Genomic DNA, 20,905 nt, shown 5'->3' on the forward strand with positions numbered 1-20,905 from the left:
ATGGATGACATTGGAGCTCCCATGGCATCCATTCCTACATTCCCTCCCATGCCTTCCATTCCTCCAATTGAACTCATCCCTCCCATGGAACTCATCTCTCCCATGGAACGCATTCCTCCCATGCCTCCCATGGTACTCATGCCTCCCATGGTACTTATTCCTCCATAAACTCCCATGCCACCCATAGAACTCATTCCACCCATGACTCCATAGCATCCCATGGCTCTCATGGTACTCAACCTTTTCTACGCCAAGATTTGATCACGCATGAGGTTGATGTACTCATTTTGTCTATCATCAAGGTTGGATGTGTCCATCAAAAAGAAGTTATTCTCATTCTCAATGAGGCACCTCAGTCGCGGCCCTCTTCTCCTCTAGTGCCAACCTTCTCTCGTCAGCGGTGGACACCCTCATCCTTTCAGCCTCAACATCTTTCTCTCTACCCAACTTCCTCTCCTCTACCGCATCATTTCTCTCTTGCACCACAACTGACATAGCTTTGTTAAAATCTTCATCTCTGGACTTGTTCCTTGCTAGTTTAGCTTGTTTCTTTTCAATTGGTCTTCCCATTGTTGTTTTTGCAATCGAGTTAGGAGTTTCTTCACTTGATGATGAATCTTCAAAGCCAATGACACCATCTATTGTTCCCTTGATTGCTTTTCTTAACTTGATTGGGACTTCAACAAATCCATCACGATTCCTCCACTTTTCTTCTTTCTTTAGTTCACTCCAACAATGGTACAAAACAAATTTCTTCCCTTCAACCATCTTGCCCTTCTTGTTCGTCTTAGGATCTCTCATGAATAAATTCTGAGCAATCTTGTTCTACATAAGTAAAAATAGTTATTAGTGCAAATCGAACAAATAAACATGATGAAAGCAACAATTTAGTGCATATGGAACTTACCCTATCTTTCTCATTGGTGCCACTTGTGTTTATTTTGTCAAGCTGTGCCAACACCCCCGACAACTTTGAACAATCGGTGTTGATAACTCCCCATCGCGATCGAAGAGACCTGTCCATGCGCTCATATCTCTTAGTGCAAATTCTATTGTACAAGTTTGTAATCCTTGCCTAGTATGCATCTTTTGTTTGATCTGTGCCGGTAGACAGATCCATACCCACCTTGCACCACGTTTTGCAAAGCAAAACATCTTCTTTGGCAGCGACCAACCCTCACCATCTGCATCCACTCTATATGTATGTACCACTATCAAGATGTATAGACGAATATTTTTGCGAATAACTAGAGCCAACATTCATGTGTGGCATAAATGTCTCATCATAACACTACATACAAATTGCTATCAAATCCTATTTATCCACACAAATACTATTCATCTAAACATGTATGTAGCAAAGAGTAAGTCCATAACTTGATGTCATATCGTCGCCCATGTTGGGCGTGCCTGAATCCGGTGCAAATGATCGTGAAAAATGTTGAACTATGAATCTATGATGGCCAGCCACCTCCGTCCCTGTAGATTTTCACAACAAAAGTTAAGCTGGAGTAGCATACAGCTGGCTACTTGCTCATAGGCAGCAGGGCGCTGTTGGATTGCCTATGAACTACCCAATTGATGAAGTCGAAATTAAGGAGAGCGACCAGATCGCAACAAGCACTCCGTCCAGCACAAAGAATCGTACTATGACAAGAACTCGGAGTTATTCAAAGAAAAGAGTACGGACCAGACTCTCATCAGTTTTCTACACCTTCTCGGAGAGGACGGCCGACTCATGCCGGAAGTCGGGATCCTCCACTGCTATATAAGCAGAAGCACCTGCCCTCTTGTCTCCACCAAACGAACGAGCCAGCACCACAAACCACGTACCAGCATCGAAAACAACTTCTCCAGCCAGCGAAACACGAAACCTCGAGCAGCTAGCTACCGATGGGAATCAACATGGCCATCGGCACTAGGGGTCTCGCCGCCGCCGCGATGATCTCCGTCGCCCTCCTGCTCCTGCTCATCTTTCCTACCACCGCCGCGGCCGCCGCCGTTCCAAGCATCGACGCCAGGCGGACGCGCCACCTGCCACTGCCACCAGGACTCCTGCGCGGCCCGGAGAGCGTCGCCTTCGACCACAAAGGCCAGGGCCCCTACAGCGGCGTCTCCGACGGCCGCGTGCTCAGGTGGAACGGGGACGCTCTCGGATGGACGACCTACTCGTACAGCCCCGGCTACAGCAGCGAAGCGTGCACGGCGTCCGCCCTTCGCCCGGAGACTGCCACCGAGAGCCAGTGTGGCCGCCCGCTCGGCCTGCGCTTCCACCTCAACTCCGGCTACCTGTATGTGGCCGACGCCTACAAGGGGCTCATGCGGGTTGCGCCAGGTGGTGGCGAGGCGACGGTGCTGGTTACCGAGGTTGATGGCGTGCCTCTCCGATTCACCAATGGGGTGGACGTCGACCAAGTCACCGGTGAGGTCTATTTCACCGACAGCTCCATGACCTACCAAAGGTCGCAGCATGAGATGGTCACGCGAACCGGAGACTCGACTGGCCGGCTAATGAGGTACCACCCGCGGACAGGAAAGGTTGTCGTGCTTCAGTCCGGCATCACTTACCCCAATGGCCTTGCCATGAGCGCCGACAGGACACTGTTTAATCTCTGGGATCACTAGTCTAGATCTTTCCGAGTAGTACTTTGAGATTACGAGATGTGTACCTTCTCCTTTACTGGAGGACGATCCTCCCGACGTCCTCATGGTGATGGTGGTGACGGCGACGGCGTGAGGTCGAGGGAGAGAGGTGGCGGCGGAGCTTCCCGTCGGCACTGCACTAACCCTAATCGGTGGGTCTGGTGGGGCGAGTGGCTGCTCAGGGCAACCTCGTGATCTGTGCCACTGGCCCCCACCACTCTATATAGTGCAGGCGACAGGGGCCCACCAACCAGCAAACGGTTGGGCGCCCCCGATCAGGGCGCGGACGAGGTCAAGGGGTCGTGCCAGAGCCGTTGGGCTCTGGTGCGGTGGAGATCAATCCTAACATTCTCCCCTTGATCTCAACTTTTCTTTTAACTTTATACTTTCACTTTATTCGTTTCATTTTGGATCAGTCCATAGGGCATGTTTCATCGTCACAGCTCTATTGCCGATAGAATCAGACAGCCACAATACACTTCTCTGTTTTGAAACAAATTCTTTTACTTTTGGGCCTCTTATGATCCAGGATAGGTAAGACTTTCCCTTAAACCCATGCCGGCTACGTGCTCCTTGAACACGCTGGGTGGTAAGCCTTTCGTTAGCGGATCCGCAAGCATATCTTTTGTCCTTATATGCTCGAGACTTATTGTTTGATCCTGGACCTTGTGTTTCACAACATAATACTTAACCTCAATCGGTTTCGTAGCTGTACTCGACTTGTTGTTGTGAGCATAAAATACTGCAGGCTCATTGTCGCGAGTACATCTTTAGTGGTTTGTCAATACAATCTACCACTTTCAAGTCGGGTATAAATTTCTTTAACCATAATGCCTGCCCCGTGGCTTCATAACATGCTATAAATTCTGCATACATCGTGGATGATGCAACTATCGTCTGTTTGGAGCTTCTCCACGAAATAGCTCCCCCTGCGAGGGTGAATACATATCCAGATGTGGATTTTCTATCATCTTTATCCCCCGCAAAATCTGCATCTGAGTACCCTCTTATTTCTAGGGAATCAGATCTTACGTATGTTAGCATGTAACTCTTTGTGCCTTTCACATAACGCAATGCCTTCTTTACCATTTTCCAGTGTTCAAAACCTGGATTTTCTTGATATCTACCGAGTATTCCGGTGATAAATGCTAAGTCAGGGCGAGTGCACACTTGTGCATACTGTAGGCTTCCAATAGCCGAAGCATATGGAACCGCTTTCATTTGATCGAGCTCGTATTGATTTTGGGGACTTTGATGTTTCCCAAAACTGTCGCCCTTGACTATAGGGGCAGGTGTGGCACTGCACTTATGCATATTATACTTACTTAGAATCTTTTCTAAATAAGCCTTTTGCGATAGTCCTAATACTCCATTGTTTCTATCTCGGTGAATTTCTATGCCCAAAACATATGACGCTTCACCAAGATCTTTCATATCAAAATTTGAGGACAAGAACTTCTTTGTCTCTTGCGGTAGACTAACATCACTGCTGGCAAGCAGAATATCATCCACATACAAGATTAGGAAAATATATTTCCCACTTTTAAACTTTGCATAAACGCAATTGTCCTCAATATTTTCTTTAAATCCAAATCTTTTAATTGTCTCATTTAACTTTAGATACCACTGTCTGGAGGCTTGCTTTAATCCATAAATGGATTTCTTTAGGCGGCATCCCATTTCTTCCTTGCCTTCCATGATAAAACCCTTGGGCTGTTTCATGTAGACATTTTCTTCCAAATCCCTGTTTAGAAATGCCATCTTTACATCGATTTGATGCAACTCTAAATCAAAATGTGCAACTAGTGCCATGATGATTCTGAACTTACATGAGACCAGAGAAAATGTCTCATTGTAATCTATCCCTTCTCTTTGTGTAAATCCTTTTGCCACAAGTCGTGCTTTGTACCTTTTAGGAGGTGGCTGTTGTTGCTCCCTTTCATGCTCAACAAATGGTTCATTCGGCTCCTGACGGACAGGTTCCGAACTTACTCATCATTGTCATGGGTGGAGTCACAACAGGAGCTTGCACCACAATCGCAGGGATCGTCGGTACAGGTGCACATGGTAGCGCAAAAATAGCTCCTGAGTCATCGGATTAGGTGCATGCACCCTCTTCTCCTCAAGATCAATTTTCGGAGCTACCATGCTCCCCCTCATCATTTCATCTTCTAAGAAGACAGCATGTCTCGTTTCCACAAACTTTGTATTTCTCTGGACAGTAGAAACGATAACCTTTTGACTTTTCAGGATAGCCAATAAAATGGCATCTGACTGTTTTGGTATCTAACTTTGCGATATTTGGATTGAATACTTTGGCCTCAGCAGGGCTCCCCCACACTTTCAGGTGGTTTAGAGAAGGCACTCTCCCTGTCCATAGCTCATACGGCGTTTTGGGCACCGATTTGCTTGGTACTCTGTTTAGAATGTGAATAGCGATTTTTAACGCCTCAATCCACAATCCCAATGGTAGGGTGGAATAGCTCATCATACTGCGCACCATACCCATAAGGGTACGGTTGCGCCTTTCAGCTACCCCATTCTGCTGAGGTTCGCCCGGCATCGAGTACTGGGCGACTATTCCAGTCTCCTGTAGAAACCTTGCAAAAGGTCCAGGGACTTGGCCATATGAAGTATGTCGACCGTAGTACTCCCCTCCACGATCAGACCTGACTATCTTTATTCTTTTATCATGCTGATTTTCAGCTTTCAATATTTTGAATTTATCCAATGCTTCTGTTCTTTCTTTTATTGGATAAATATAACCATATCGGGAGTAATCATTCGTGAATGTTATGAACGAATCATAGCCATCCAGACTTTTCATAGGAAATGATCCACATATCTTGGTGTGAATTATTTCTAGTGTTGTTGTGCATCGATTTGCACCCTTTTTAATTTGCTTTACAAATTTTCCTTTAATGCAATCGATGCACTGTTCTATGTCTGAGAATTCTAATGGAGGAAGAATACCATTTTTAACAAGTCTTTCTATTCCCCCCCTCGAAATATGGCCTAAGCGACAATGCCATAATTTCGATGATTCATCAGTTCTTTTTCTTTTCTTTTGTTCTTTGTCCGACGCGGACAACATTCTTTCACTCACATTACACACAGACAACACCCACATAAGCATTATTACAACATATGGCACACTTGCCATGTCCATGTGTATTTTTCTGTCACCAGTTGCTTCAGCAGCTGGGTCGCACATATCTTTGAAGAACCAGTGAACTGGTTCTTTATTCTTTCAAGATACTCCCATACGGAAGCACACTCTGCAATTGAGCCCACAATAGCGTTCTCAATTGTATTCTTTATAAATGACACTTAGCCACCTTTTATACTGCCATGCAACATCACCTTTCTTGTCATTTCTGACTAGATCTTTTGGTCTGACCGGCTGTGGGAACCCAGTCCACCTCAGCACAAATCGACCTTCTTTTCTCCATTCAGTGTAGTTGTCACCTTTGAGGGTTGGAACATCCTTGATGCAGCTCATCAAGTAGTAGCATCCTTTAAACCATAATGAAATGAGATCATAACAACAATTGCATGCAATAATCCAACGTTGGTCAAAATTAGAACATACAACTGTTTGTGCAATTAAAACTATGTCACCGTTGGGCAGAAATAGAGATAAATGCACTTCTTATTGCAACAGATCATGATCATGTCATTAATAACGTTGGTTAAAAAATAACATAACCATAATTGTCACGATAATCACTTTAATCATCTCTTTAACATTTTAACTGTCACTTTTGCACATCTTATTGCAACAAAACATGATCATGCCATTAATAACGTTGGTCATAAAATGACAGGATCATAATTGTTTCAACATTCACTTTAATCAACTTTTAAATTTTCATCAACACTTTTGCATTTTTTTTTTCAAATTTAAAATGCATCTTTAACTATTTGCAGCGGAAACTTTTTGAATTCAAACTTTGAACTTTAAACTTTTCAGAGGCATTACTGTTACTTTATTTTCTAAAACAAATATCTCGTTGGTTCAATTTGCATAGGAAAATCTAGACAAAATTTGACCAAAAACAGTCCAAAAAAGCCTAAAAATAGCCTCTGTAATTAATAAAACTGTAAAAACTGTAAAAAACTGCTGTTACTGTTACTGTCCACGCGGCCCGCCGCCCACGCGGCCCGCTCGCACCGAGCGGCACGCAGCCGACGCTGCGCCCACGCGGCCGAGCAGCACACAGGGACGCGGCGCTCACGCGGCCTGCCAACGCTGCGCCCACGCGGCTTTCTAACAGCCCGCCCGCGGCCTGGCCAGCGGAGCCGACGCGGCCCGCACACGGTGCCGACGCGGCGGCCTGCCAGTGGCCCGCCCGCGGCGTGGAGGCGGCCTGCCAGGAGACGCGGCTAGGGTTTCAATCCCAGCCGCTCATCTCGATCCGACGGCCGTCCTCTCGTTTCGGGAGAACAAAACCCCATCTGACCGGCCCCCGGTGGAAAACCCTAACCATTTGCCCCTCTCCACTTTCTTTCACTGCCCGTGGCGGCTGCTCTGTGTGGCCAAGATGGCCGTGGCGGCGACGTGGCGGCGCGCCGCCGGCGGCCTGCCGAGCAGCACCACGGCGTCATCCTTTCTTTCTTTCTATCTGTATCTCCACCACCAGATCCCCTTTCTCCGAGCAGCACCACGGCGGCCTGCCGAGCAGCAACATGGCGGAGAGAGGACTGGCGGCGCCCCCCCTGGCCCTCTTGCCGGCGCGTGCGTGCACCCGAGCGTGGGCGCACCGCCGGCAAGCGGCTCAGGTGGCGGCGCCCTGTTTTTGCCGGCGCCACTATCTCGAGCAGCTCCAGCCCGAGGCCGGTCGGTGGCTGCGCGGTTCTTTGCCGGCCAGCGCGGTTCTTTGCCGGCGAGCGCGAGCAGCCGGTGACTGTTGGGGTGGCGGCGCGGTGGCCCCACTTCCCCTGTTCTTTGTTGCCGGCGAGATCAAGGCCCCGGCCAGAAGAAATCTTTCTTTTCCCTTTACGAAATATGGTTTCGAGGATTGATCTAGGGTTTCCACTTTGCTGTTTCGATTTCTTTTCTACCGAAAAATAATCTAGGACTAGATGCTCTGATACCAATGTTTAATCTCTGGGATCACTAGTCTAGATCTTTCCGAGTAGTACTTTGAGATTACGAGATGTGTACCTTCTCCTTTACTGGAGGACGATCCTCCCGACGTCCTCATGGTGATGGTGGTGACGGCGACGGCGTGAGGTCGAGGGAGAGAGGTGGCGGCGGAGCTTCCCGTCGGCACTCGCACTAACCCTAATCGGTGGGTCCGGTGGGGCGAGTGGCTGCTCGGGGCAACCTCGTGATCCGTGCCACTGGCCCCCACCACTCTATATAGTGCAGGCGACAGGGGCCCACCAACCAGCAAACGGTTGGGCGCCCCCGATCAGGGCGCGGACGAGGTCAAGGGGTCGTGCCAGAGCCGTTGGGCTCTGGTGCGGTGGAGATCAATCCTAACAGACACATCTCATCATCTCATCGACGGGACCATGCAAGCTACTAAGGTATTGGATCAAGGGCTCCAAGACTGGCACAATGGAGCTATTCGCCGATTTTCCGGGATATCCCGACAATGTGAGACCCGACAAGAGAGGAGGATATTGGGTGGCGCTACACCGTGAGAAGAACGAAGTTCCCTTCGGAGTCGATAGCCACCTGCTAGCTTTGAGGATAAGTGGTCAAGGACAAATCATTGAGGAAATACGAGGACACAAGAGCGTCAGGCCGACCGAGATAGTGGAGAGGAAAGGTGGAAGATTATTCATGGGATCCGTCGAGCTTCCTTACGTATCTGTTGTCACACGCAAATCAACGCAAATAGAGATCAATTAGGGATGTGTAGTATAAGATATTTCGTAGGATTTAATCTTTCGTAGTGTTACCTTATGTCTTTTTTTCTGTTTCGTATATTTTATTATTTTAGCATATATATTCTATTAGTTGAGTTTTCTATTGTAGGACTTCTGTTTCGTATATTTTATTATTATTAGCATATATTTTGTTAGTTGAGTTTTCTATTGTAGGACGATAATGTATTTCATCATTTAATATAATACTATCAACTTATCTTTTGTGAAAACACTATTATACGATAGTCGATAGTTCAGCCGTGAGCTTAAAAAGACACTTGCGTTGCTGTGAACACCGAGACCTGTTACAAGTCACCAGAACGAAAAATCTAATCTGCTTGCAGAACTACGCACGTATACAATTCAATGCAAGCCAGGCCACGACTCAAACTACAAACCCTGACAGCGTCACCGCTGAACAAGGAGATGATTTTGGACTATACAACCCACAAACTTAACAGTTAAGAACATATTCGTTAATGCGTTTGATCCAGAAAAGAACAACCGTTCACGGACCAACACAGGGTAACTCGTATGTTGCACAAAAACAGCACAGATCTTCCTTTACACTACAAAGAATTTTCACATTATTGTTCATCGCACCAACTGTCCATGAATAATCCAATCTCCAGACGTGTATATATCCCCACTCACCTGCACATACGAAAAACGCCATATACAAAATACACAAGCGCCAACTCGGACCGATCCAATGAACAGAGCTACACCCCTCACTCCCGTTCAACAGTTGTGTCACTCCCTTCTCCTACCTGTGCTACAACATGCCGTCACAGCGGCGGCCAAGGAAAAAAGAGCGTGAAAAGAACATGGGTAGAGCAAGTTTCCATCTGTGAACCACACTACTTCCTCCCTAGATCAGCCCGGTGTAGGCATTGCCTGTGCCTGCGTGGAGGGGCATCATTCCGGTGCTGGCACCACCATAAGGGTGGTGAGCAACGGCGGGTGCGAATGGGTTGGCCCCGAACGGGTTCGCGGGGGCTGCCTGGAACTGCTGCTGCTGGTGGACCTGAGGGTGGTGGCCGGCCATCATCATCTGCTGCTGGAGCATGAAGGCCTGCTGCTGCTGGGCCATGGCGGCCATCTGCACAGCGTGGGGCGCCGCGTACCCGTTCGAGCCATAAAATGGATCCTGCATTGGTGCTGGCTGCTGCATCATCGGGGCGGCACCAGGGGTCTCCCAGGGGTTATAGCTTGCGGGCTGGCTCGCTCGTCGGTTCGCGTCATCATATAGGCTGTCAAGGGTGAGCAAGTCTAGTCCACCAGCCTGCAAAGTCAAGTTTAGCATGGTCAAGGATGGATCAGCAAGACAGAGTGTTCCTGCATAAACATAAAAAAAGTATCGTACCAATTTTTTGCCTGAAGCAGCAGCAGTTTCATTTGAACTGGGTGCAGTGACAAGGGCCAGTTCCCAGCCCGTGACTCCATTTTCAAAAGAGGGAGCGGCTTTGGGCACGTCATCTACAGCGACGAGCAGACAGTAAGTGGCGTGCATTTCACTTGGACCAAAGTCAAGGAGTGAAAGAAGCACCAGTTGTTGTTCACCACAGGGATATTTACCTATTGGAACAATTGCCAGCGCTAGAGCGTTCTTCTCGTCAATTTCAGCTACAGAAGGGTGTGTCTCATTCAGACCCTAACAAACAAAGGAAGTATTAGCAGGATTATACATGGCAAGTGACCTCTTTGTCAGTAGCACAGAATGTTACCAGCAGGTCAGCTGGTTCAGATGCAGGTGCTTCCTCTGTTACTGGTTCTGGTTCTGGCTCCGGCTCTTGTTCAACTTCGGGTTCTGAAACAGGAGGAGGTGAAGTTGGCTTTACCTCCTCCTCTTGCTCTTTGTTGTACTCTATAGCCAGTATGGCCTAAAAACAAATCAAATGTGATTAGAGAGAACTCAACAAGGGATTCATAAGGAAGGAAAATTGTGTGAATAAATGGTTGAAGGGCCTCCAGAAAGACTCCATGCTAAGTAATTACTAGCAATTTGCATTAGATGAGAAATTCCAATTTTATGCAATTGTGCACAGATCTGATCATGCTAATCAATTATTAGGATGAATATATATTTTTCTTTTAGTTTAAAGCTCATTTGGCATGCAATGCATGAATTTAAGCTACAACTTCTTATATATTCAGATCAGGACTAACAGACCCGTTTACCACAAAGCTAACTGGAGAGAGTAACATAATTCCTAGAAACCACAAATAACAGTAATACCAACCAATGCTACAGTTCTTTTGTTAGAACTCGTTCTAAACTAAATTCGTTAACTTCTTGATTGTGGATACTCTGATGTCTTAATAAAACATATCTTACTTGGTCTCTAAACATTATTACCAATAACTAAGTTCAGATTTTAAACAGTTTCCAAACCTTATCTTTCATTGCAGGAGCATCTGCCACATATTCCTCCATAGTTTGCAAGAATGATAACGGGGGCTGCATAAATTATCATCAGAATATTGTCAGCAGCTTGCTAATGTAGATAACAAATATCAGAGACTTGAAAATCAAATATTTAACGAACCTGCTCAATTTTCAAGAACTTCTCACCACGTCCTACGTGAATTGTTTTACACACTTCATAAAATTCTGATAATCTCTCAGACTGAACAACGCAAATGATAAAAAAGAGAGCACCCAATGATATCAGTTAGGTTACATACTTAGTCAACATAATTCACAAAAATCAAATCACTGATTCAGAATTTCACTTTTTAAAATGGCTCAGCGTCACTAGAGCTGATGACGTTGAAGGGGGAAAAAACATGCTTTAAGATGGGTTTAAATCCTCATTGTGAACACTTGCTTGAGAATGCATATAGCTAACTCTCATTTAAGAGAAATATCATAGATAGAAGTGATTGCTTAAATGGACTGATGTAGCTGCCTCAATATTAGTCGGACTGTTTTCATGAAATCAAGCACTGAAGAAAAACACTAGTCTATCTCGCCGAAGTGCGAATATATTTCCAGCTGACTTCACACAGGCCAGGATTTTGAGTTATGTTACTATATAAGAAATGGAAAACCAATCCAAAGAACAACTTAAGAGTGGGTCAGCAACAGAAAGGAATAGGAAATTTACCTGATTAGTTGCTCTTTTGTATATATCAAGTGCCCTAACAGCATCATTTCTTTGCATCTCAAAGAACTGCAACAGTGAATATGGTGTAAATTGGACAATAAAAATAAATAAAAATTGCTAGTGATTTTAGAGTTTTTAACTTATCCTAAGTGGCAAGGACAGGAATTTCACCTTGTCAACAAGATTGATTGTTCCGTCACTAATGGCGGTGTAGATCTTAACACTCTCCAAAGCAACCTTCCAGTGATGCATATAACAAAGTCAAGTAAAGCCAAAACCATTCATGTAGTGGCATACAATGATAAAAATGAAACAAGCACGACATCTAAAAAAGAAAGAGAAAATAAGCATGCTACTTACCATTGAAAGTGCATGTTGGATTATAACATTATAAGAGGATGCCCCTTGTGGCTACAAAATTGGAGTACTTCACATTTAACACATCAACATTACATAAAAATAGGAGCTGGTGAAACTGAAGACCTAATGGTGGGCAAAATCCTCATTACCTGGCAAGCAAGGAGTCGGAAAAGAAGCTGCTGCAGTGGTGGCAGATGATCAAGCACACCAACAGTATCAAGATCCCTAGTCCTCTGCAGATATCAGAATTGTCCATAAAAACTAAATGTGAATTGACTGTTCTAACACAATCAATGTATTCGCATATATTTCAAATAGTATAAAAATAGTTCTGAGTTCAGAGGGAATTATATTATGCACTGAAATTTTCATGTACTACATCTGTCCATAAAAGGATGTCGAAAATTTGTCTAAATTTGGGTGTATCTAGACACCTTTTAGTATATAGGTAAATCCAAATTTATGGACGGTGGGAGTAGTAAAAATCCAAGCACATGTAACATGGTCCACATGATTATATTAACTGAAGGAAAATATAAAATGAAAATTTCAAGAAAGTCTCACAATACAGGTAAGATGACAAAGTAACACTAAAGTGTTTATATTATTACTTAAGTTATTGAAGGGAAAACTAGCATCGGGTTACATACCGGAGGGTCTGACTCCACATCATACTTCAGCACACGGAAACATTCAAGTCTCTCTTCTAAATATAAAGCATAAGTGCGTACCCATGCAGAATAATCCCAAGCTGAATGGACAAGTAGAGAGCAAACAATCATGAAACGTTCTCAAATCATAATCTCCAATGGAAGTATAACGGTAGTACTAGTATGAAACTAGCAATAGTACCTCCTGAACTGGAATCGTCCTTAAAGTAGGCCATGTTTAGCATATGCGATCTAGATCTGCCATAATTAATTAGCTCTTCACGAAATGTGGGATCAACTTCTCGAAGGGCACGGTGTATGACAATTAATGTCTTCAGTGCAACCTAAAGAATAGATAATCAAGCAAAGAATGTTCATAATTTCTTTACTGCATGACAACATCACCCATGAAAACCATTATCAATAAAAGGAAAACATTCCATCAAAATAAGGATTTTTGAGAAAAGCATAAAAACCAAAAATTGATTTGCTAAAGTTTATTTTTTTTGTGGGGGAAGATTTGCTAAAGTTTAAACACATATGTGTAGTTCTTCGAATATAACATGTCATTCATGATTAAGCGCTATAATGGAGGAGATACATTATTTTAACAGGAAAAAATCAGATATGCCTCCAAGTTTGGAACAAAATCTAGCATGCCAAGCCAAACCATCCATCCAATCCTGACAATAATTTTATAAATAAGGCAACTAGAGTCAGTGGTGTACAAAACTTGAAGTTAAGACATTTCAAGTTTTAGAAAGGGTAAACCTATACATTTTATCATAGTTTCATGAATATTATAGATACAAAAATTTAAAAAAGGTTACACACGATACTTGAGGTAAAACAGGTTCCCAATACCGAAACACAACTACTACATTCTACCAGGACATAGTCAGAAGAAAACAAAGGTGACAGCATCATATTTGAGTATATCAAATGGCAGAAATAAATCCATACCGCCCAATTCCGTGTCTTCGCAAGACGCCTCGCAAGGGCATGAATGCAATAAGCTACATCTGCCCGTGGCCTTGCAGCAGAAATGGAAAGGAAAATTTCTGCAAACCAATATTCATGTGATTGGTGGAGGTTAGAAAATATAATTACTAATAGTCCGAGTAAAAATTAGTGCGTTGGCAATATGATACCATGTTTCCACAAACAAAAGGACGCATTGCAAAATAAGTGAATTTATAGCAGAACAGCGCCTATCGTTGAAAAATGTTTTGTTCTGACATTATTCAGTGGGATTTGAATGCATGCTAAACTTTTTCACAATGGATGTAGCACTCGGCTTTCATCTAAGAGACAGGATATGCATTACCTCTTATGTACTTCTCCCTTGATGGACGCTCACTATGGTTAGTGGCTTTCACAATTGCAATGTCCAATTCCTGTTATCGGGAGAAACAGTAAGCCAGCAGTGAGTGAAGTGTAATAACACGAGAGGTCCAAACAGGGAAAGATTCAAATACTATATATATGAATCATAAATAAAAAAAATCCAACCTTATAATCACTGTTTACTTTCGCCAAGCTCACGGTCGTCGTGTCCTTGAGGGCTCCAAGGTACTTCCTGAGGCTCTGCTGAGTGCCACCGCCCGCCATTATCCTCAGTTCACAGTGTATATCCTAGCTGGCCTGATTGTGCAGCAAAGAAACAAACATGGTGTAAGAAGCTGTATTCCAACAGACTGAACTAGACAATCAAACAGATAATAGTTGGATGACAGATGTATTCCAACACCGGGCCTGGCAAGTTCCAGCTTCATTTCAGCAAAACTACCTCTGGCTCTCACCAAACTAAGAATCATTTACAAAAAGTTTACTGCAAGCTTAAGATCAAATCGACATCAAAACAAGTACTGCATATTATTAACCAAGTTAAACAAGATGTTCAAAGCAACGATCCAAGAACAACTTCACCAAAACAAAATGTTTTCAGATGAGCTGCCAGCAGAAGAGGGCGAAGCAGGCGAACAAACACTACCAAAATCTCTGACGCAAACAATGGCAAAGAGGAACAGGAACATGATATGAAATGGAACTCACACAATTCACCGAATAACAGAGCAAGACACCACAGTCCCACAGGCCACAGAGCAGAATCGCAACAAGAACACCAAGAGGATCAAAGTAGAGCTGACGTGATTGCAAAACGCTAGTGAGAGTCCGCGACTATGATAGATTACTCGACGGCGGAACCAAGCCTACGCCGATCTTGGTCAACGTAAACCAACAACAGCGGAACGAAATGGATCAGAGGAGCGCGGATGGTTTCCCTGAACTGACTAAGTACAAGGCAGGAACTTCGTCCGGATTCGCCAGAAAAGCACCCGACAACGAAGGGGACAAGAATTTTCAAACTTCAGCTCAACGCAATGGACAATTCAATTCAGCGTAGGAAGGCAAGAAGAGTCCACCTGCTCCTACAAGAAAATCCCCAAGAGGTCGGATCCAGTTGAGCAGCCGCAAAACCAGGGATCCAACTGACTGAGCAGGAGCCAAATAACAGCAACACGGGATTTCAAACTGAGCCCGGGCAAAGGGACCAAACAAGCAAGCGAATAGACAATCATCCGCCTTCACGGCGCCCCAGGAAAACAAAGACTTTAATCAGAGCTCGAGCCCTGCGCCGCCATGGCCAGAAAGAATCGCCCAAAAGCTACCACGCGCAACGCCGCAATCGAGAACAGTAGACCCATACAAAACTAGCAACCAGGGAATCGAGCACTACTAACCAAGGAGTTGCAGGGCCGCCTCCGCAGGACCGCAGGGAAAATCTGGAAAAGGTGAGCCTTTTCTGCACGGGGGAGGACAGGAGAAGGAAGAGGGGGGATGTGCGGGCTCTGCTGGGTTCTTGGCGACGAGGAAGAAGAGGAAGAGGAGGAGGAGGGGAGGTCCCTTTCGAAGCTCGGCCAACCCGGACGCGAACCACCACCCGGTGGCCGGACAGGGACGCGATACCGGAGATTAAACAATGGGGAGACGCCCCGCTGCGGCTGCCGCACAGCGCAGCTACAGCCACAGACAGAACGGATTAGCGTACAGGCTCAGCCTCAGGTTGATAGTTAAGAGCGCATTAAGCTGAGCTCCCCCGCTAACCGTTCCATTGTTTAAGTGCCTGATTGGTTTGCCCCTCCTTTTTCTTTGCACCGTCCTCTTTTTAAATTCGACTTCTCCCGTCGGTGGAGAGGAATTGGAATACACATTTGTGCCATTTTAGTTCTTTTAGGATTTTCTAGAGGAAGAAGATGCTAGCACCAAAGTTTTGTTTCAGTCAACAATTAAAGACATCTTTGGTTCCTAGAAAAAGTGGAGAAGAAATAAAGACGATTAGTTTTTTATGACGTTATTATGCATCCATTCAGCATGGAGCAAATGAAAAGGAGAAAAAAAGTAGCCTCTTTGAATTTTAAAGAGAAATATAAGAATCTTACAAATAACTTTGACATCATTTTAGGCTTTACTGCAAAAACATCCTAGTTATACTTTTCTTATGTGGTTTCTCTTTACTTCATTATTGGGATTGTTATGCTTTTACTTTAGTTGATAATGTCATGTAGCGTTGGCACTGGTCATGTTCTCCATTACATACTGCTTTTATTCGCAAGGTTTTTGGAACACGAGAATAAAATCATGTAGGATTGAAATGGTATGCCTTTTTCAATTTCACAGGGTTAGAAAACTACAAGATTTTGTATACATGAGTGTTCGATTGCACGGGAAAAAAGTAGAAAATATTGGAGTGGCGGGATTTTTTTTCCAAAATAGAGTACAAAAGACTCCTCTATATGAATTTTAAAGAATTTTAGTTCTGCAAATCAAACAAACTTTGTAGAAAAATTCGAAGGACGCAATCCTTTTAAAAATTCTACCCAATTCCTTTCAATCAAAGAGTCCAAGTGTAGAACCCTTATGAACTTGCTTTTTTGGTGTACATGTAAGAAGAGAAAGTTTCATTTCCGCAACCAAAACTAGGGATGTAATTGGATTGGCTTTTGTTGTTATCATATCATGTATCATATTTTCTTGACGGATTCGGAGCGGATTGGAGAATGATCGGTTGCGGATTCAAATACATATATAGGAAACACCGGATTCGGAACGCGAACTTGGAGCGGAAACAAAATTAATCAAATATCTGCCTGCATAAGTAGGTTGGTAAACCACATAGCAAAAAAATAACTAATAAAACAAGTTTAATAAAACACTCATAAAACAAAAAATATATAATGCAATAGAATGAACAAATAAGACATAACCCCATTAAAAAATCGGTTCAAGTGAATGCAATAACCCAAACACAAGGGATAGGATAATATCGACGCATGCTTCAACGACCAAGTATCGGAACAAGTTTGGAGTCCATATTCGATAGAGTGACAATATAAGTGAGTTGTTGTTTAACAGACGAATTTAGCAACTCAGTAACTACAAAAATATGTTCTATTAGCTTGGATGTTTCCGACGTAAATCAGATTATTCTGATAAAAATCATCGAATATTTCTAAATAATTATTGGATACGGATATCCAGGTGCTATATGCATGGCATATCCTATACCGTATTTGACATCAAGTTCAAAATCAAATATCCTTATTCGTCATATTCTTTTAAACTGGACATTGATTCTATAAACGGATACGGAAATGAAATCGATTTCCTATCCATCTACACCCCTAACCAAAACTTGTTGTGCTTTTTTTACTTCCCCACCCCTATGCAAAATAACTTCACCAATATGTCACTATATTCAGCGAAGATAATCTTTGCAGAGAATTTATGCAATGCCTCATAAAACTTTGTAAGCTATACGATGAACTTTTGAAATATGGTTCGATCTATGTTTGAGTGGTATTGTTTGAAAAGAAAAGAATTTAATGCGGAAGACATGTCCTTATTCGCTTCAACGTTTGGCAGATGAAACAAAGCATTTGCCGATCCTTGGTTGCATGAAAGGAAACCACAAAAGGAAGGATAAACATAAGAGTAGAGGATAAAGTTATTTTTGTGGACTCACAGCACTGGGTAGAAACAGGCCATTATATTATTATTATCCCAAGTGTACGTGTATTACCTACATTGGCAGGGTGTCCTAACTTAATTAAGTGGTATGATTAGGATTAGTGACCGGTGACGCACGTGGGACAACGAATGCAGAAGTGGCAGGAGGTTAGATTAGCTAGATGGTCAGTGCTACCGGCTGTTTTTTTATTCCACACAAGGCATATACGTGCTCCGTTTTTGTGCGAAAAGTTTCCGTATTTTTATTGGCGGTCCACCGTAGCCGCTAGTCGAAGAGAGTGGGATAATAATTGGGGGTGCAAAATCGTGGATGCTGAGTAGGACTTGCTTGTCTAAGATTTCCTTTTTTTCTCACCTCACCAATGGTCGGATTGCCCTTTTTGCACACCGGTGCTCCACGTTTCGCCGTCTCAGTACGTGCATGTGTACGGTCACGTCTTGCGCTACTACTCCTGACTCCTACTCCACAATGTAGCATTGCATAGCAAGGTGAAGTTGCAGATATATCCTCCACACATCTTGATATTTTGGCTTGGGCAAGTTGAATGATTTTAAACGTCGAAATAGGAAAAATACATAAATTAAATAGCATGGCATGTTGGATCCTACGAGAAATGAAACACATGAATGATTTGTGAGTGCTGATTGGTTACACTACATGAAAAACACAAGATTTATCTAGGTGCATGATAGGACCAATCATCAAAACAAAGAAAAACTTTCATAAGTTTTGACTTGATGGAAATGTTCCGACCAGATTGCACGCCAGGAAAAAAATGGTATGGTTTCCACTCATACAAACCAAACAAATGATACAGAAAAAATTACTACAGAGTAGAATCTTCCCTAATTCTATGAAGTCCCATTGAACGAAAGGTTCCCTAAAAGAGAGAGGAGAGGGTGATCATCAGTCTTCTTCTTCTTCTTCTTCTTCTTCTTCTTGCACAAAACATATGTGACTATTTTCTAGGCGTATGGTTGTATCCTTTTCACTTTTCAGTCTGCCCACATTGGATTTTTCTATACTATTTTTAGTAGATATATACTCCAAGGCTGCAATTTCATTTAAGCATCTCCTATTTGAAAAAAAAATTAAGGAGATCATTTAAATTTTAGATAAATTTTGTTCGATGTGTATACACTGAAATCTGAAATGTTGCCTGAAATTACCAAAATTTTGGCAACTTTGGTGGCAACATGGTTGTAGGCGCCATGTCGTTTACCGACTAATGGGCTAGCCATGTCATCGGTATAGCAGTTGGTCATCCTAATTTAGTTTCAGTCAACTTTTATTAATGTGGTGAAGGTTCCCTGTCAGGCAGCTAGCGAGGCGTCCGGTCATCGTTGCAGCTTCCCCATGTGCTGGCGTTAATGCGTACCTCATCCTTTCGTGCATCCGGTGTTTAAATAAGATCTGCCATGCCCCCCCTCTCGGTCATGTTCCCACAACCTCCACCTCCTCTCCCCCCCCCACTCGAAGCACCAACATAAACGCTAAGCGAGGCTGATGATATTGTGGGGCCGTGATGGAAGCCTCCGCAGCATCGGTAGTGTAGCGGCGAAGAGCTTCAACCTGCAATTTGACAGTCGACGAGGCGTGGGCGCTCTACCATCACAGAGAGGAGGCGCTAATGGACAATTACCACTGCCATATAGGTCGAACTACATTTTCATTGCAATGGAGTTCTGACCTATTTTATATTTTGTTTGTTAATCATCAATCGACCGGTTATTTATCAAATCTCGACACCCAAAACCATCAAACCTATCTTTAAATAAATTTACTATAAAAGCAAGCAGTACATTTTTCACTGTGTGAATTTTTTTATTATTATCACTGTGATTATTTCACATATGAACAAATTTGTGAAGTTTACCAAGTTTTTGGTCAAGTTTGGGCACTATTTAAATTTTCCTCCACCCTGTTAGTGAAAGATAAACAATAAAATAGTATATCTATAATTTTCTCTCTCTATGATAGAAGATCCAATACACAAATTGTTTGAAAAGGAATAAAATAAAATAAAGTTATTATATGGAATGTTAAGCAAAGGAAAGTTTCCTTTTAGATGGGTTGCGCGCCTGCCAAATCTGCACTTGGGAGGAAAAATACTAATCTTGAAGTCGACTAGTATTGATCGAACGTGACCATTGGATCTGTTGTCTTGGACGGTTAATATTCTTCAACCCCTACCGTAAAAAGTCTCTCTTACTAATACCGCATAATGTTACTACAAATTATGGCCAATACAAGCAATGATTTCAAATTCAGAGGTTACTCTGACAACTTTGTATAAGGCATATTGAAGGGATCATTTTCCTTGTTCGAGACTCTTCATCCTTCTTCCACTCCGTCTAGAAGACTAAGCAAGATGAGTTGAACGCAAGTTTATAGGCATGTAAATTTTATGAGATGCTCTTCCATCGACAATATGTGCGTTGATGCAAAAGAAGCCAAATGACAAACAATGGGCTTTTCGATAAAACAAGCAATGGGTTTCCAATTAGCACAACCATTTAGCTTTAATGGGAAGGAAGGAATCCATTTGTGGCGATTTCTTCTCCCTTCAAAATTCAGTGCTCCACCCAAGTCGAACGATGACAAGCATTCACATGATCAGGTCCATTTCACCAGGTAACAAAAGAACCCTGCTCAAACTCCAGCTAGAGCACGCACTTCGTCTCTCCAAACTTGTTGTGCGAGCTAATTACACTTGAGGTCCAGGAACTTGCATAGCATGTGAAGGTTTGGTCCTACTACTTGCAAACCGTGAAGATTTGGTCCACAAACTTGCAATTCGGACTCATCACTGGTCCTCGCCAATCAGAAGCCGCCAAGTGTCATCCACGCTGGCACTTTGGACGCGATGGCGTGTGTACGTTTTTCTGATAACCCCCTGATGTTTCCATTTTCTCTGCTTCTAGTCTGTCTGAACCGCCGTTGGATCGTTGGTTGCGCGTCGGCTGCACGAATCTCCAACCCTAGTCGGTAGCGGCGGTTGCGAGACGAGGAGTTGAGACGAGGAGCAGCGGCGGGCGTCGCGACGAGAGCAGCGGCGGCGCAGCTGGTCGGCGGAGACAGGAGCGGAGCAGCGGCGGAGAGGAGCGAGGGAGGTGCCCCGCGGAGAGGAGCGAGGGAGCAGCGGCGAGCGAGGGAGCTCAATGGCGACGACGACGGTGGGCCGTGAGTTCAACGGAGGCGGTGGCGGAAGCAGGTGGGCAGAGGAGGAA

At 43.8% G+C, this 20,905-nt stretch overlaps 2 protein-coding genes across 2 annotated transcripts; one reads left to right on the forward strand and one right to left on the reverse strand.

Annotated features, from left to right (window-relative positions):
* Window positions 1–1,905: 1,905 nt before the first annotated feature.
* LOC124706227 (protein STRICTOSIDINE SYNTHASE-LIKE 10-like) lies at window positions 1,906–8,506 on the forward strand. The gene is made up of 2 exons (XM_047237878.1): window positions 1,906–2,597; window positions 8,134–8,506. Exons 1-2 carry the CDS (start codon window positions 1,906–1,908, stop codon window positions 8,504–8,506), a joined length of 1,065 nt encoding a protein of 354 aa, XP_047093834.1.
* A 554-nt stretch (window positions 8,507–9,060) lies between these two features.
* LOC124685130 (putative clathrin assembly protein At5g35200) lies at window positions 9,061–15,594 on the reverse strand. Its single transcript, XM_047219449.1, has 16 exons — window positions 15,388–15,594; window positions 14,156–14,287; window positions 13,971–14,040; window positions 13,607–13,704; window positions 12,846–12,987; window positions 12,644–12,744; window positions 12,143–12,226; window positions 11,994–12,044; window positions 11,805–11,870; window positions 11,634–11,699; window positions 11,073–11,153; window positions 10,919–10,984; window positions 10,251–10,406; window positions 10,102–10,177; window positions 9,890–10,002; window positions 9,061–9,808 (listed from the first exon to the last, which is right to left on the reverse strand). Exons 2-16 carry the CDS (start codon window positions 14,252–14,254, stop codon window positions 9,395–9,397), a joined length of 1,683 nt encoding a protein of 560 aa, XP_047075405.1. The 5' UTR covers window positions 14,255–14,287; window positions 15,388–15,594; the 3' UTR covers window positions 9,061–9,394.
* Between the last annotated feature and the right edge of the window lie 5,311 nt (window positions 15,595–20,905).

The sequence above is a fragment of the Lolium rigidum genome, chromosome 1 (genome assembly GCF_022539505.1).
Source record: "Lolium rigidum isolate FL_2022 chromosome 1, APGP_CSIRO_Lrig_0.1, whole genome shotgun sequence".
NCBI classification, from domain to species: Eukaryota; Viridiplantae; Streptophyta; class Magnoliopsida; order Poales; family Poaceae; genus Lolium; species Lolium rigidum.

What these genes read in the sequence shown, in the direction of transcription:
- LOC124706227 (XM_047237878.1), top strand. Translation starts at nt 1,906, where the DNA reads ATGGCCATCGGCACTAGGGGTCTCGCCGCCGCCGCGATGATCTCCGTC. An exon ending in CTTGCCATGAGCGCCGACAG is followed by an intron (nt 2,598 to 8,133) that starts GACACTGTTTAA and finishes TCAATCCTAACA; the next exon opens with GACACATCTCATCATCTCAT.
- LOC124685130 (XM_047219449.1), bottom strand. Translation starts at nt 14,254, where the DNA reads ATGGCGGGCGGTGGCACTCAGCAGAGCCTCAGGAAGTACCTTGGAGCC. An exon ending in TCCGACTCCTTGCTTGCCAG is followed by an intron (nt 12,045 to 12,142) that starts GTAATGAGGATT and finishes CCAATTTTGTAG; the next exon opens with CCACAAGGGGCATCCTCTTA. An exon ending in AGTTCTTGAAAATTGAGCAG is followed by an intron (nt 10,985 to 11,072) that starts GTTCGTTAAATA and finishes TAATTTATGCAG; the next exon opens with CCCCCGTTATCATTCTTGCA.